The sequence below is a fragment of the Squalius cephalus genome (assembly GCF_949319135.1).
Source record: "Squalius cephalus genome assembly, chromosome: 13".
Classification (NCBI taxonomy): Eukaryota; Metazoa; Chordata; class Actinopteri; order Cypriniformes; family Leuciscidae; genus Squalius; species Squalius cephalus.
The window spans coordinates 14,408,189-14,425,755 of record NC_137134.1 but is presented as its reverse complement, the minus strand read 5'-3'; the positions used below and the strand labels follow the sequence as shown (position 1 = coordinate 14,425,755).

Here is a 17,567-nt window from a genome sequence, read left to right as displayed (position 1 = left end):
TCAATGGGTGGGTTGGAAAAACGATCTTCTGAAACTCAAGGAAGTATTGATACCAAGATGTTATCACCCACATACCTTCAGTGACATAGTCAGAACAGAGTTACACCACTTCTCCGATGCGAGTAATGTAGGATATGGTGCTTGTTCCTACCTCCGCTTCAAAAATGACAAGAGTGAAGTCCACTGCAGTCTGGTGATGGCTAAATTCAATTCAATTCAATTCAATTCAAATTTATTTGTATAGCGCTTTTCACAATACATATTGTTCAAAGCAGCTTTACAGAAAGTGCATTTCAGAAATGTACACAGAGAAATACAGTTAGTTAATCATGTATTGTTTTAGGGCATAAACATCGCCAGCGTCGAGTCGTCTCTTCACAGGCGCCGAGTCGTCTCTGCACGGGTGTTGGAGAATCTGTAGTTTCCATGAGAGGCTGGATACAAACTGGAGCTGACGATCTGTATTTACCTCGGGACTAGCGTCCCGAGATAACAACAGAAAAGCATATGGGAAATAATTAGCGTAGCTGCTGTTCGCAATATTAATGCATTCAATCTGATTCAACTGTAGTATAAAATGTAAGTATTATGTGAATGCCTGGCTGAAGAGATGCGTCTTTAATCTAGTTTTAAACTGGGACAGCGAGTCTGAGCCTCGAACAATATCAGGAAGGCCATTCCACAGTTTAGGAGCTAAATGTGAAAAAGCTCCCCCTCCTTTAGTGGACTTAGATATCCTAGGAATGACCAGAAGCCTCGAATTTAGTGATCTTAAAGAGCGCGATGGATTGTAGGGCGATAGAAGTTCCGTTAAATACACGGGAGCTAAACCATTTAGGGCTTTATAGGTCAGTAGCAATACTTTGTAATTGATACGGAACTTTATAGGTAACCAATGTAGAGACGACAAAATTGGTGTTATATGATCGTATTTTCTTGATCTAGTAAGAACTCTAGCGGCGGCATTTTGGACTAACTGTAGCTTGTTTATTGAGGATGCAGGACAACCAGCTAATAAAGCATTACAGTAATCTAGTCTCGAGGTCATGAATGCATGAACTAACTTTTCTGCATCAGAAACAGATAGCATGTTACGTAGCTTAGCAATGTTTCTAAGGTGGAAAAAGGCTGTTCTTGTAACATATGAAATATGATTTTCAAAAGACAAGTTGCGGTCTAATATAACACCCAGGTCTTTTACTGTAGAGGATAAAGTAACAGGACACCCTTCTAAATTAAAGTTGTATTGTAAGAGGTTTTGTGGGCAGTTTTTTGGACTAATAAGTAATACCTCCGCTTTATCTGAATTTAATAGCAGAAAATTACATGTCATCCAGTATTTTATATCTTTAACACACTCTGTTAATTTAGATAATTTAGCGTTTTCATCTGGTCGTGATGAAATATATAATTGAGTGTCATCAGCATAACAGTGGAAATTAATTCCATGTTTTCTTATAATATTACCAAGTGGCAGCATATATATTGAGAATAGTAGAGGGCCTAACACAGATCCTTGCGGTACACCGTAGTTTACTGACGTTATCTTCGATTTTTCCCCATTTACGCAGACAAAATGGTAACGGTCTGATAAGTATGATCTGAACCAGCTTAATGCCTGTCCTTGAACACCAGTATAATTTTGTAGTCGGTCTAAGAGTATTGTGTGATCTATAGTATCGAACGCAGCACTAAGATCAAGTAAAACTAGTATTGAGATACAGCCTTGGTCAGAAGCTAAAAGTAAATCATTTGTGATTTTAACGAGCGCAGTTTCAGTGCTATGATGCGGCCTGAATCCTGACTGAAATTTTTCATAGATATCATTTTCTTGCAAGAAAGAGCACAGTTGAGCGGACACAACTTTTTCTAGTATTTTAGACATAAATGGAAGATTTGAAATGGGTCTGTAATTTGCTAGATTATTATGATCTAATTGTGGTTTCTTAATAAGAGGTTTTATAACTGCCAACTTGAATATTCTTGGAACATGACCTAAGGATAAAGACGAGTTAATAATATTGAGAAGAGGCTCTTCCACTACAGGTAACACTTGTTTCAGTAGTTTAGTTGGTATTGGATCTAATAAACACGTTGTTGGTTTAGATGCAATGATAAGTTTATTTAACTCTTCCTGTCCTATAGTTGCAAAGCGCTGTAATTGTTCTTGCAGGGTGATAATTGAGGCTGAATCATAAGACACCATTAAAGATTGTACATTTACAATTGTGTTTCTGATGCTTTCTATTTTCTCAGTGAAGAAATTCATAAAATCATTACTACTACACTGTGACGGAATATTTTGCTCCGGTAACGTCTGTTTATTTGTTAGTCTAGCGACGGTGTTAAATAAAAACCTAGGATTATTTTGGTTGTTTTCTATTAGTTTGCGGAGATGCTCAGCCCTGGCTGCTTTTAGGGCCTTTTTATAACGTGACATACTGTCTTTCCATGCGATTCTAAAGACCTCTAGATTAGTTTGTTTCCATTTACGCTCTAAATTACGAGTTTCTCTCTTTAGAACATGCGTAACACTGTTGTACCATGGTGCTTTAGTTTTCTCTCTAACCTTTTTTAATCTAATTGGTGCAACGATGTCTAATGTACTAGAGAAAATGGTGCTCATAGTGCTAGTCATTTCCTCTAGTTCATCTGTTTGTTTGGGTTCACTGAGCAGCTGAGATAGATCAGGTAAGCTATTTGAGAAATGATCTGTAGTTGTTGGAAGGATTGTTCTGCCTGGTCGATAACGCGGCGCAACATGACAAATTTCAGCGGTACGTAGTATGCAAGTGACCATGTAATGGTCAGTGACTTCATCACTTTGTGGTATAATATCTATATCGGTTGGATCGGCTCCATGTGATATAATTAAATCTAGCGTATGATTAAGACGATGAGTGGGACCAGTTACGTTTTGCTTGACCCCAAAGGAGTTTAATAAATCTGTAAACGCAGCCCCTAAAGCATCATTTGAATTATCTACGTGTATGTTAAAATCTCCAACAATTAATGCTTTATCGACATTGACCAAAAGATCTGAGAGAAAGTCTGCAAACTCTTTTAGGAAATCAGCGTAAGGCCCTGGCGGTCTATATACAGTAGCCAAGGCTAGAGATAATATGGATTTCTTTCTTACATCTAAGAGAGTAACATTTAGCACAAGTACTTCAAACGAATTAAACCTGTGACCTGTTTTCTGAGTAACAGTAAGAATATCTTTATAGATTATAGCAACACCACCGCCACGACCAATCAGACGGGGCTCATGCTTGTAACAGTATCCAGGAGTAGACTCATTAAGACCGAAATAATCATTTGGTTTAAGCCAGGTTTCAGTAAGGCAAAGTACATCGAAACTATTATCTGTGACCATTTCATTTACAATAACCGCCTTAGGTGTAAGCGATCTGATGTTTAAAAGACCTAGCTTTATAAATTGTTTTTGTTCACTAATATTGAGATTTTCTGGTTTAATCACAATTAGATTTTTCTTAGATCCTGCAGTAGATTTATTATTTGATCTCACTAAACGAGGAATAGACACAGTTTCAATATAATGTTCCACATTGGTACTTATATCAATTAAGTTTGGACAGCAAAGAGTGTGATTTGGACTTTGACTTACTAGTCATATGGTGTGTAGCGTCTTGGAGATGTTGTCCGACAGAAGAGCCGCTCCGATTCTGCTGGGGTGAAGGCCATCAGCACGGAAGAGCCTAGGTCGCTCCCAGAAAAGATTCCAATTATTTACAAAGAGCAGTATCTGTTCATTACACCATGACATTAACCATTCATTTAGAGCAAATAATCTACTGAACCTTTCGTGTCCTAGTCGGTAGGTGGGAAGCGGTCCAGACACGATGATCGTTGTTTCAGGCGATGTACTGCGTACCGTCTCGATCAGGCTCCTGTAGTCCTTCTTCAGAACCTCCGACTGCCGTAGCCTGATGTCGTTCGTTCCCGCGTGCAGCACGACAGCTCCGACGGGCTCGTCACCGTTCAGAATCCCGGGAACCTGTGCAGCGACATCGAGAACACGAGCACCAGGAAAGCAGTGAGTGCGAACCTTACCTTTACCTATGGTAGCACGGACATGCCGGACGATGGAACTGCCGATGATCACAGCGTCGCATTCCGTCTCGCGTAGAGGGGAGAAGCGGTTCCGGGTGGAGATCTCGAAGGCCGGGAGGGGCGGAGAGGTCCTAGCTCTGGTCCTGGCCCGCGTCTTCCGCTGTGGAATCACCCAGGGTCCATGTTGTTGTGTCGGTGCCGGAGTGAATGAAACCAGGGATGATCGCATCCTGGGCAGAGAAACACATGGAGTAGACGAGGTCGAAGTCAAAAGGTTACTAACCACTGACTTGTGAGCATCGGCGCGTGATGTTTCAAGCGCGAAACGTCGATCTCGTAGCTCGGCCTGTCTCTCTAGTAGGTCGCGGATCTGCTTCTCCACGGATTCCAGCTCTAACTGCACAGAATGCAGCTCGAAGGTGTCCTCACCTGCACTCAAAGGTAACGTTAGACACACATCCGTTATATTCGCCATTATAGCAGATGTGCTATAATGGCGAATTATAGCTTTCAGTGATACGGGTGTAAATAAGTCGATCGATAGGCGCGACCACGCGTGTAATGCTAGCGGGCTAAGGCTAGTAGCGGAAGTTCGAAAGGTTGGATATATGTAGCGATATCAGAGCAATCCGATTGTTTTTTAAGGAGAATAGTATTCCAGATATGTTCACACGCTATAAAAATGAAAAAGTTTGTTTGTAAAAGAGTGTAAAGAAGAAAAACAAGGTTTCTGAATTAATTCGACGGAGCTCCAAACACAACAACGCACTCAGTCGTGACGCATGCGCAGTTGAATCTCTAAAGCCAGGGTCTCACCTACAAAGGTCATAAGCATTCCCAGGTTAGAACTCTCAGCCGCTGTCATATCTGCCAGAATGAGTGTCATGCTGAAAAATGAGCTGGAAATGAAGATTGACCAAGAGTTCTTCTGGACAGACTCGCAGGTCGTTTTAGCATACATTAACAACGAAGCCCGTAGGTTTCATGTTTTTGTCGCAAATCGAGTGCAGCTGATTCGAGATGTCACAGATCCTAGTCATTGGTGTTACGTAAATACAACAGATAACCCTGCTGATTATGCATCTAGAGGGCTTAATGCGTCTGCCATCTCTACATCAATGTGGTTATCAGGACCCAAATTCCTGTGGGAACAGGAAGTAAATGCAACACCATACACACCTGTGAACCTGCTTGTCGGTGATCCTGAAGTTAAATTAGTCCAAACCTTTGTGACCTCAGTCAGAGACGGAGCAGACATCCTCAGTCGCTTAAGTCGATTCTCTTCTTGGTCTATGCTTCTAAGGGTGGTTGCAAGAATAAACAGATTGGGCCACAAACAGATGTACAACGGTGATCATGTGACAGTTGAAGAACGTGAGAGAGCTGCTAAGGTGGTCATCAAGCTTGTACAGCAGCAAGCATTCTCAAAAGAAATGCAAAAAATTGAAAGAGGAGAAGCTCTACCAAATTCAAGCGCACTGTACCCTCTGGATCCTATTTTGGACAATGGCATCCTCCGTGTTGGTGGGAGGCTAAAACACTCATCTCTCAGTCAAGATCTAAAACATCCTGTAATACTTCCAAAAGGTAACCACATCACTAAACTAATTCTGTCATATTACCACACCAAAGTTCGTCACCAGGGAAGAAGCCAAACTCAAATGGAGTTAAGAATGAATGGATTCTGGATCATTGGAGGCAGTAAGTCCGTCGCCAAGTTCATATACAAGTGTGTGCAATGTCGGAAACTCAGACGACCAGCTGAAGAACAGCGTATGGCAGAACTTCCCAGAGAACGTGTTGAGGTTTCCGCTCCATTCACGTACTGTGGTATGGACTGTTTCGGGCCATTTATTGTGAAGAGAGCTCGTAAGGAGCTTAAGAGATATGGCCTATTATTCACTTGTCTATCATCTCGTGCAGTCCATATTGAAATGATTGAGGACCTATCTACAGACTCCTTTATCAATGCCCTAAGGTGCTTTATCAGCCTCAGAGGAGCAGTTCGCAAACTTCAGTGTGACCACGGCACTAACTTTGTTGGAGCTAAAAATGAATTCGCAAAATCACTGAAAGAGATTGACACCAACGCCTTAGAGATCTTTCTTACAGAAAGGCAATGCGAGTTTGTCTTTAATGCTCCTTCTGCAAGCCATGCTGGAGGTGTCTGGGAGCGCCAGATACGAACTGTGCGAAATGTACTCAATGCCACACTTGCTTTATGCCCAGGCAGGCTTGATGACGCATCACTCAGAACGCTGTTCTATGAAGCAATGGCCATTGTAAACAGCCGCCCTCTAACGGTAGATGGGATTAATGATCCAAATTCACTCGAACCATTGACCCCAAACCATCTGATAATGATGAAGTCTGATGTTGCTCTTCCACCTCCAGGAGAGTTTGTAAAACAAGATGTGTATGCCACTAAAAGATGGCGCAGAGTTCAATACCTAATCGAACAATTTTGGAGTCGTTGGAAGAAGGAATACCTTCTCAACATTGCAGCACGTCAGAAATGGCATATTCCTCGCCGTAACCTTCAAGTGAATGATGTTGTAATCATCAAAGACGATATGCTTCCCAGAGGTCAGTGGCAATTAGGCAGAGTGGTGGGAACCAGTGAAGGAAGTGATGGTCTTGTAAGGCGAGTCAAGTTGCAGTTAGGGGAGCGAAAACAAAATCAACGCTCCAAGCCCACAGTCATTGAAAGGCCCATCCAAAAATTGGTGGTACTTATTGAAAATGAGTAATCAACGACTGCTTTGTGATTCCATTGCATCAGACCATGTAATTAAGTTCTATAAAACCTAACATTTTAGACTTCGCATGCATATAAACTGTTTGAAGGCGGTCATATTGATGTTCAGAAATCATGTTCTGATTCATTCACAGTTTGTCCTGTTCTTTCATCATTTCATAATTGGTGGGAGTGTAAATGACCGCAAAAATATGTATGTGTGTGTGTCCCTTTTAAACGTGGTGTGTGCGCGCACGCACACTCTCTACGTAACGTAAGCTGTAACTCAGGAAGAAGAGAGAGGTGCGGACGAGGAGCACAGTGTGGTTCTCACGTGGTGTTTACAAAAGTTTGAAATATATATTGTAAAAAGGTGGATGCACTTTACGTTTTGGTTCTTTTAGTACCCTTTGGCAAGCGGAGCGAGGTATGTGTCTTTATTGTGTGTTTGCATGTTGTATTTTAAAGTAATATATAATTTCGTATGACACGTGTTATTTGTCGAGCTCTTTTGGTTCATTTCTCATGTATGTAATAATTTATTTGCCTTTTGGGTATCTGTAAATGTGTATTTGTTTAAGTAATCTGTCATTTGTACATACATTTTTTATTTATGAGTATATTGTTTCTTTATGTAGTTCCACGGTGCTACAACACAACGTTTATCGAAGTCACGGTTAATGGCGCTCAAAGTGAGCGGAATAAAGAAGATTAAGCACCCGTCGAAACTCTCTGTCTCGTTTGTCGACGCCGAGGGGCTGCTACAAAGGATGTTGATTCAGGAAACTTCCTCCTTGGTGAAATCACGTTCACCTCTATGTACATATTCTTCTGGGAAAGATGCAAATGTGCTCCTTGCCACCTTGAATATCAAACATACCATATTTTGTCTTGTTTTCAAGATGATTCAAGGTGACTTTATCCAAACTGTTTAAGCTGTTATGACTTTTCTGAGAATTTACTACTTCAATGAAGCCATTCTTCTTTGTTTTAAGCATAAATATAACAGAACACAGTGTAGGTTATACTCAGAACTAGAAAAATAATATAGAAATACAGTGAAGAAGACAGACTTGTTTACTGTTTTTCTCACTGTTGTGCGGCGCCCTCTACTGGATAAACACCTGAACCAATTTTTTTTAAATACTGTATACAGTGATGCTGTATTTGGATAAAAAAAAAAAAATCATTATATAACACAATATTAAACCAGATGGCATTTATTTATTTATTTATTTATTTATTTATTTATTAAGGATTTTCAAATAATACAAACAACGAAAACAAAGACAAATAAGCAAACAAACAAACCCCAAGCGCTGCAAGTTAAATAAAATGTACAATATACAAATGTGTCTGTTTACAGAAAACATAAATCAAAACAAGCCAAAACTTTCTTAGAATAAAAAAATTCAAAATTTGTGTAGAAAGGATTGGAGAGGATCCCAAAGACTCCTGAATTTGTCCTGTTTGTGGCTGAGGTCATAAATTAATTTCTCCAGAGGAAGAAAAGCTGATAGCTGAGAAATCCACATAGAAATAGTAGGGACCTGAGATGTACGCCATTTTAATAATATACATTTCTTAGCCAGGAATATAAGGGTAGTAAACAGAGGTTTGAAGTCTGAGTCAAGCAGGTCTTTAGGAATGTCATTCAGCAAAAAAAAGTGAGGGGGATAAAATAAAACATTTTCCTATTATCTCCTGGATTGCAGAATGAACCCCTTTCCAAAATGGTTGGATATGAACACAGGACCAAAATACATGAAAAAATGTGCCCTTACAAGTCTTGCATTTAAAACAGAGGTCGGAACAACCTGGGAACTTTTTATGCAGACGAACAGGTGTAAAATAAATTCTGTGAAAGAATTTAAAATTTTGTTCATATATGGAAATCGAGGTGCATTTTGGAAAAATACCATCACAGATCCTGGTCCAATCTTCGGAGTTAAACAAGAACTCCTAGGTCCCGTTCCCACAATGGTTTCAAAGAATCGTAAACTGAGGAATCAGAGTAAGCTAGTGAGGTATAAAATTAGGAAATAAGCCCTTTGAAAGAATTAACTGACAATATGGTTTCTTCCAATTCTGATAATTTGAATCGAATTTTGTTTCGCTTTATAAGAGACTCTATAAAATGCCGAATTTGGAGATATTTGAAAAAGTCTTCTGAGGGTATATCAAACTCTGATCTAATTTGTACAAATGATCTCAAAGTTTCAGAGGTAAACATTCCTGAGAAATCAGACAGACCCCTAAAAGTCCAGTCCAGCAATCCAATGCTCCTAATCTGAATGGGAAAGTCCGGGTTCAAAGCTAGAGGGGACTGAATGGATATACTTTGAGGGATATTCAAATGTTTTTTCACGTCCTTCCAAACCAGTAATGTGTTATAGACAATCACATTGTCAGTAAGAGAGTTTATCTGAGTTATACTATTAATAAAGCACAGGGAACCTAAACTTCTTGGATGGCAAAATGAAGATTCAAAATCAATCCACAGAGCGTCCTGCCTATTCCTGACCCAGCTTGTTATTATTTTGATTTGGGAAGCCCAGTAATAAAGCTGGAAATTGGGTAAGGAGAGACCCCCGAGGTCCCTCGGTTTACAGAGTTTAGAAAAACCAACTCTCTGTTGCCTATTATTCCAAATAAAACGAGATATGTAAGAATTCAAAGATTGAAAGAACGATGTAGCTAAGTAGCATGGGAGATTTTGAAAAAGATAATTTAATCGAGGAAGTAAGTTCATCTTAATGACGTTTACTCTCCCAAGAAGGGAAATTGGTAATGTCCACTTTTCTAAATCTTTTTTAACTTTTTGAATTAAAGGAGAATAATTTGTTTCAAACAAATTGTTCAAGTCAGGAGTGAGGAAAATGCCCAAATATTTAAAGCCTTTTTTAGAAACCTCAAAAGGAAATTGTATCAGGGATTTATGAGAGTAATTAAAAGACATAGAAACTTTTCGATATTGATTTTATAACCCGACACAGTACTGAACGAAGCTAAGGAATTCAGAACTGCAGAAGTGGAAGTCGGCAAATTCTCTAAATATAAAAGAACGTCATCAGCATACAGAGAGATGACGTGTTTTTTCCCTTTAATTATAATTCCGGATATATCAGGATTGGTCCTGATAGACTCTGCCAAGGGTTTAATGAATAATGTAAACAATAAGGGTGACAGGGGGCATCCCTGTCTGCAACCTCTACGTACTGGGAAAAATTCGGACATCAAACCGTTTGTGTTGACAGAGGCAATAGAGTCTGAATAAAGATGCTTAATAACATTAATAAAATTAGAGCTTAATCCGAATTTTTCCAAAACCGAGAACAAGAAGGGCCACTCCACGAGGTCAAAAGCCTTTTCGGCATCCAAAGATAATATCATTGATGTCTTTTTTTGAGTACGAAAGTGATGTATAGCATTTAGAGCATGACGTACGTTATCTGAACCATGTCTGGATTTCACAAATCCTGCTTGATCAGGATTAATCACCTTGGGAAGAATAGATTCCAATCTTCGGGCTAAAACTTTTGCCACTATCTTATAGTCCACATTAAGAAGGCTAATAGGCCTATAAGATGAGCTTCACTTCAACATGACTTCACCTTTCCAGATATCATTGATCGCAGGCATGAAAATCGGGTGGATATTAGGTCAGAATGTTTTGAAAAATTCCAATGGGAAACCATCTGGGCTGGCACATTTCCCATTCGGCATGGACTGAATTGCTGCCCAAACCTCCTCTACTGAAAACCGAGCGTTTAAGTTAAAAAGATCTTCCTCCGAGCATAACGGTAATGTGATGTTACTTAAAAAGGCAGCAATGTCAGAGTCTGTTGCTTTTAATTCAGAACTATATAGAGATTTATAGAATTCCTTGAAAGTACTGTTTATAGTTAAAGGGTCACTCGAAGTGACACCATTTATATTTTGTATCATATTAATTGACCGGTCATTATTTTGATTTTTTAGTTGGTATGCCAGTAACCGGCTAGATTTATTGTCAAATTCGTAATATTTTTGTTTAGTAAAGAGCAGAAGCTTCTGAATATGGGAGGTATGATCCATATTTAGCTTAATTCTTGCATTCACTAAAACTTTTAAGTTCGAAACAGTAGGAAATTGCTTATGTATTTGTTCCAATCTGGTTACCTCGTTTTAAAGTTTTTTCCTGTTACTATCTTTGACTCTTTTAAGATGGGAAGTATAAGAAATAAGGTGACCGCGTAGAGTGGCTTTGGCTGCGTCCCAAATCATGGCAGAAGACACTGGAGAGTCTCTGTTGTCAAGCCAAAATTGTGACAAACTATCTGAGACAAAAGATGAGAAAGGATCGCTGTTTAAAAGAGATGTGTTAAACCTCCAATTTGAGGATCTGGGAATACTGAAAGCAGGGTCAATTTGCAAGCGTACTGCTGCGTGATCTGATAGGAGCGATAGAGTCGACAAGATTGAACTGCATGCAAAAATTGTTTAGGAAGAAAAAAATAGTCAAGCCTAGAATATGAATTGTGAGGATGAGAATAAAATGTATAATCTTTCATTTTAGGATTTAATTGACGCCATACGTCTATTAAGCCAGAATCTGAACATAAATTGTTGAGCAACTTAGATGTTTTAGGATTTGATATATTTGCAGATGAGGATTTATCTAGGGAAGCGTTCATTATACAATTAAAGTCTCCAGCTAGGAAACCTAAGCCTTTACAATGGTAAGTGAACAATAAGATCATCTGAGATATAAAGTTAGGGGAGTCTATATTTGGAGCATAAACGTTGAGAATAGTTATATGGTGATTGAGGATTGAACCTGTGATCATAATAAATCTCCCTTCAGGATCAGATTCCTTATGTTCTAAAATAAAAGGTAGATTTTTATTAATAAGAATAGCTACCCCTCTTTTGTTCGCGAGAAAGAGGAGAAATAAACTTGACCCACCCAGTCTTTCCCCAGCTTTGAATGTTCAGTGTCGGATAGTTTTGTTTCCTGAAGCAGTACTATGTCGGGTTTTTGTTTTTTCAAATGAGTTAAACATTTTTTCCTTTTAATTACATGTCCAATCCCTTGAACGTTCCAAGTGATAAGTTTAAGTGAACCAGCCATAAATGGTGCGAATTTATCCCATAAATAAAACGACAATGTTTGGCATAATAAAACGGCAGAGAGTTGACTTACAACAGACAAATAAAACAACGAGAAACGGCTTGCAGCGCACGCCCTCCCCGACTCTGTCCCCAAACGACAGAGTAACATCCCCCAGAATGAAGTCAACGAACATAATAATCAGATACAAATCCAAACTCAATTTAAAGACCACCATAACAGCACGGGCGCCAGAGACAACGGCCAAACCAAGAGAAGAATAAATACATATAGAACCCCAACGGAGAAAATAGTCACTTAGGATTTTTTTTTTTTTTTAAATAAATAAAAATAAAAATAATGAGAGCTATATTTTAGACGGGGAGCTAAATTTAAAATTAAATCGAACATCACCGTATGTACCTCTTCAATAAGGTTACCTCTGTTAAATATAGTCAGAAGAAAGTAAAAGGTAATGACAGGGACTCACTAAATCAAGACAGTATTCCTGTGATCCTACCAGACAAACGAGAGTAAAATATCTCAAGTAAGAGTTTGCAGAAAGGCGGCGGCTGATTCAGGGGTATCAAAAAGATGAATTTGCCCGTTGTGAAGACAGCGGAGCCGCGCCGGGTAAGCGAAGCCACGATACATATTACGACGGGCCATCAATTTTCCCACTGAATCAAACTCGCGACGTTTGCGCAGGACCTCCGCCGAAAGGTCGGAGTAAAACCTTAATTTGGATCCATTGTAGAGGATGTCACGCTTCTTCAGAGCTGCCCTGAGAACCGCTTCTTTCTGAGAGTGTCGGAGAAATCGCACTAGGATGCTTCTTGGTGGCTTGTTCGCGTCCGGGCTAGGGACCAGAGCGCGATGAGCACGTTCAATCTCCAGAGAAGGAAAGTCAGCAGGTAGGCCAACTAAAGTTGGAATGGACGTTTGGAGAAAGTCCGCGAGTGAAGCTGAACCCTCCGCTTTCTCCGGGAGATTGACAATTTTTAAATTCTTCCGACGACCACGGTTCTCCAGGTCGTCAACCTTCAGCTGTAGCATATCCACTATCTTTTGCATAGCTGTTATTTTGGCACCGTGATTATCGCAACTATCCTCTGTAGTAGAGATCCGAGTCTCGGCTTCATCCATTCGCCTTTCCAGATCTGTTGCCCGGTTGGATAAATTGGAGAGAGAAAGCTCGACCGATGCGATGGATGTTTTTTTGTCACCCAAAGTACTGTCTATATCGTGTCCAGACGAGATTCAACAGATTCATCCATGTTATTGACGCGCGAGGCTACAGATCTGATTTCCGTCAAAATCTGGTCCATAGTAGCCATGTCGGTAGCCTCCGTGGGCCTAGATTCGCCATGCTGATCCTCAGTAGTCGAGCACGCGGTCGGTTGAGTCGTCGCTTTCTTCCTCCCAGTGGATGGACCGGACGTTGAAAATATAGGAAAATCTTTGTCACGAGGAGGTTTAGGCATACTTGAGATAAAAAATTACTGATAAAATGTTTTGGGAAAAAGGGGATTATAATCAGTGGTTTAGCAAGGAGCGAAGTCTCAAGCGTCCATTCCGATCCGGGTCACGTGTCACGGGTCACGTTCCCATTAGTGCTAGTGGTGGAATCAGATTTTATTGTTGGGATAGTCGACCTCTTCTTTCTTCTCTCGTTCTCGATTGCTCTGACTCTGCCGGATCTTTCGTGTGGACTCGATCGCTGAGCTCTCAAACAGCCGTGCCATGAAGGCCAGGCCCTCACGTTTAATGTAGGACTTTCCAGCAAAAGTGTAAAGTACAGGATTTATAGAGCTACTGATGAAGATGAAAGTGGAGGCGAAGCCCCGGAAAGATGTCCAGGTTTGATTGACTCTGTGAGGATGAGGATAAATTAGTTATTAAATTAGAAAAACACAATTAAACACAATTAAAGGATCCAGAATGGCATTTCCTTCTGTGAATGTTTTTAGGCCCTGTTTACACCTGGTATTAAGATGTGTTTTGGTCGATCGGATCACAAGTGGACGAAAATACAGGTGTAAACAGGGTCTAAAACGCTTTGAGCTTGTCCACTTTCGACCACTTCCAGAGGAAGTTGAAAACACATCCAACCGGATTACTTTCATAGTGTAAACGCTCATGTGGTCGAATGCGTTCGAACAGACACAAAAGACCGTCTTATCTCCGCATACTGACCTAATGTGTAAACATTATGGGAGGCTCTCTAGCCAGACCAGATTTAAACTTTGTCGGCTGAAGACGCAAGTTTCGTTTGAAGACGAAAAACGTACCAAACCCAATCTCGCCATTCCTGATTTATAACACACACTCACAGCTGTCGGCTGGTCTTGATCTCCATTTTTGTTTTGAAGATGAACTAAAGTCTTACTGGTTTGGAATGGTTAAAAAAAAGGGACCACATTACTCCAGTACTACGCTGTCTTCATTGGCTACCAGTTCATTACAGGATTGAGTATAAGATTTCACTAATGGTTTTTAAAGCAATGCATAACATGTCTCCAAACTACATCGTTGACCTTTTAGGATCGTACAAATCAGGCAGGACATTACGATCAACGAACCAACTTCTGCTGACAATCCCTTATTCCAAAAAGAAGTCAAAGGGTGACCGAGCTTTCTCAGTTGTGGCTCCCAAGTTGTGGAACAGTCTTCCCTCTCATATCCGGCTAGCTCAGACAATAGAAATTTTTAAGTCTCAACTAAAAACGTATCTTTTTAACTTAGCTTTTAGTAAATTTTTTTTTTTTTTTTTTTTTTTTTTTTTTGAGGGTATGTTCAAGAGTGTGTGGTCTTATTTTCATATTTGTTTTTATATATGAATGTCTTACTGTTTTAATTAACTGTGAAGCACTTTGGGCAACAACGTTGCTATTAAATCTGCCGTGCAAAGGCAAAAGACCGTAACTTCGTTTTTGGTCGAAAATGAGTTATTTATATTTTTGGCACATTCAAGACCTTCTTTATCATGTGGATAAGTATCTTGAATCAATTCCGTTTTTTTATCGAGAAAATAATGATTTGTCTTAACAGTAACTTCCAAAAGCCCATGAGAAACCAAGGCAGAACACCGTAACATCAGTTACCGCTCTTTGGCTTTGTTTTGGAACGCTCAAATTACGAGTTACGGCGCTCTGCCTTTGTTTGGCCGCGCGTCAATATGAAGTTACTGTGCCGGTGTTCTATCAAATAATGCTACCTACCAGATTGTACGGTTATCTGCCTTTGTTTTAATGTCCATTAAAATTAAAATTACGGTGTAGCCTGTGTACTTTGTACAGCTGCCATCAGTCGCTCTAACTTCTGATGTCCTCAGAGCTTTGTCCAGCACAATTGCGGTCAGAACATTTAGTATGGTCTGCTCCATCGACAAGCGTGCGATATCGATCGCGAAGGATTATGCAGAGTTGACAGAAAAACGTTACACATTGCCGTATCAGATGAATACAACCAAGAATTAAAGCTCGGCAAACTAGCTGGCAGAGTGCCAAAACTTCGCCTTCAGCCCCGCCCTAAACGCGGTCGATCGAGTCAACGCTGGACTAATAGGAGGTATTTTGTCATGTCAAATGTATTAATAATGCCATCAGAATGCAACCAAAGCACAGGATAGCAATAAGTAGATGGCTATAAATAATTGTAAATCATACAAAATAAATGCCATGATCACTAGATTTTATACAGGTGCACTATAATGATTTTGTTAATGGTGATATCAGCAACCAAATATTGATAATGTGGAAGTTACTGCCTTTTGCCTTGGCATGACTTCTCACTTTTTGCTGACAATACAAAGGCAGAGTACAGTAACTTTAAAATAGTGGTCAAAAGTCAAGTTTGAGCTCAAGATTTTTTTATGTATATAATTTCCATTACTAAAACATCTATTTGCCAGATTTCCAGTGTCCTACCTATAATTAATTTGGCGAGACAACTAAAAATCTTTAAAGTCATTTTTCTCAGTTCCACACTCTAGCGACTTAAGGTCTTTTGCCTTTGTATGGCAGAAATGTGCTATATAAATAAATAAAAGTTGAAGTTGAAGTTAAAGTTGGAATGACATGAGTGTGAGTAAATGATGATAGAATTTGTATTTTGGGTGAACTAACACTTTAAACTTTGAAAAATATGTTATATATGAAATATAATGTTTAAATAACCTGTACGGTGGTCTTATCATTCAAAATGGCCAAAATTCAGTTCAAAGTCAGAGTTCATTCTGACTTCCTGTAAGTAGTGTGGGTTTGTTGTGTGAAGGACAGCAACACGAGGGTTTTGCAGCTTATTTTCTTTCTTTTTATTAATGAATTAATTTATTTATTATTTTCACTATGCATTTCACATTTTTCATAAAACTTTATATATTCACAGTGTATGTTGTGCATAATTGTGTTGGACATTTCAGAGTTGTTTTGCCTGTAGCTGAAGTTGGTACAGTTGTTCAAGATGAAGTTTATTGCATCTCCTAAAAGATAATAGACATTAAATCTGTGCATTAAATATTTTGGTCTTCTTAGCAGAAGTGTAAGCAGTGGTTTAGCTCAAATAAAGTGTAAAGCTAAGCTCAGTACGTAAACCATCAGTTCCTCTGAGTCGGTCACTTGACAGTAAATGACTCATATGGTGTCATGTTGTTCTTGACAGGTGGTTTACCCTTGAGCAGAGTTCACATTTGCTTTAGACATCTCGGCATTTTTTAACCTCAAACGGAAAAAGAAATGCAGAGCAGTCAGTGAGTCTGGATTTAACCGTTTGATAGAATAATTGTTGTTGTTTCTTCATGTAGACTATATATATATATATATATATATATATATATATGCGAGTGGACAAGCAGAAGCCCACAGATTGTGACCAACGCAAGCACTAATAAGGCATGAATGGATCTCCATTAGTCGGGATTTGTCCCAGAAGCTGATATCCAGCATGCCAGAGTGAATTACAGAGGTTATGAAGAAGAAGGGTCAACACTGTAAATAGCTTTTAAAACTTATGAAATGCTTATCGTTGTGTTCCAATATACCACTTAATATTATATATATATGGTATATTACCACTAATATACACTTGTCAAGTTCTCTGACAATAAATGTGTAGATATACAGTAGACAAAGCAGAGATACTGCAATTCTGCTGTTTCCATTAGAGTTTAAGACGACTGTGAGAACTGAGACACATAAATGTATGAAGGTCCTGGCACTCGGTGTAAGGTTAAACCTCCACTCTAGACAAAGGTGAGAGACTCTGTTTGTCATTGGTTTTCAAGTGACCAGTGGAACATATTTCTGGTTTTGCTTTAACACTTCAGTTGAGCTTAACCACACTGTGTAGCCTGTGTAGTTGCACTGTGTGGACTTGTGCTGAATACAAATTATTTAACAATTTTATATAAACAGTAGGCTACGTATTGATATAAATATGTATAATGGAGGTGTGACTCATGCCAAATCTTGTAGCCAAGATTTATGTGCCCATATATTACACCATAAAATATTATATTCTTGACTTAAGCACATGATATTTTAAGAACATGTTATATAGTCAAAGACAGATGCTGTTTGCTTGCTGAATATTTCCACTTTGCTTATAGCATTCACCTGCAGGTGATATGAATAAAAACAAAAAGCTACAATATTTTGTTGGCAT

The 17,567-nt window shown here is 39.3% G+C and overlaps 2 protein-coding genes across 3 annotated transcripts in view; one reads left to right on the top strand and one right to left on the bottom strand.

Annotated features, from left to right (window-relative positions):
- LOC307169381 (uncharacterized protein) overlaps positions 1–17,567 on the top strand; it is a 301,523-nt gene that overhangs the window by 95,923 nt on the left and 188,033 nt on the right. The gene's annotated exons all lie outside the window — the stretch shown is intronic.
- On the bottom strand, positions 391–4,829 carry LOC307170344 (uncharacterized protein). Of its 2 annotated transcripts, XM_079891440.1 has the most exons (3): positions 4,358–4,829; positions 3,629–4,234; positions 391–476 (listed from the first exon to the last, which is right to left on the bottom strand). In XM_079891440.1, the coding sequence occupies exons 1-2, from the start codon at positions 4,547–4,549 to the stop codon at positions 3,632–3,634; spliced, it is 795 nt and encodes a 264-aa protein (XP_079747566.1). In that variant the 5' UTR covers positions 4,550–4,829; the 3' UTR covers positions 391–476; positions 3,629–3,631. The 2 variants fall into 2 exon arrangements, with proteins under 2 accessions (XP_079747566.1, XP_079747565.1); XM_079891439.1 differs by lacking the exon at positions 391–476 and having other exon boundaries at positions 3,592–4,234.

Excerpts from the sequence above, each read along its gene's own strand:
- LOC307170344 (XM_079891440.1), bottom strand. The coding sequence starts at position 4,549 with ATGGCGAATATAACGGATGTGTGTCTAACGTTACCTTTGAGTGCAGGT. Across the intron at positions 4,235-4,357 it reads CCGATGCTCACAAGTCAGTG|CGGAAGACGCGGGCCAGGAC; the intron begins GTTAGTAACCTT and ends GTGATTCCACAG.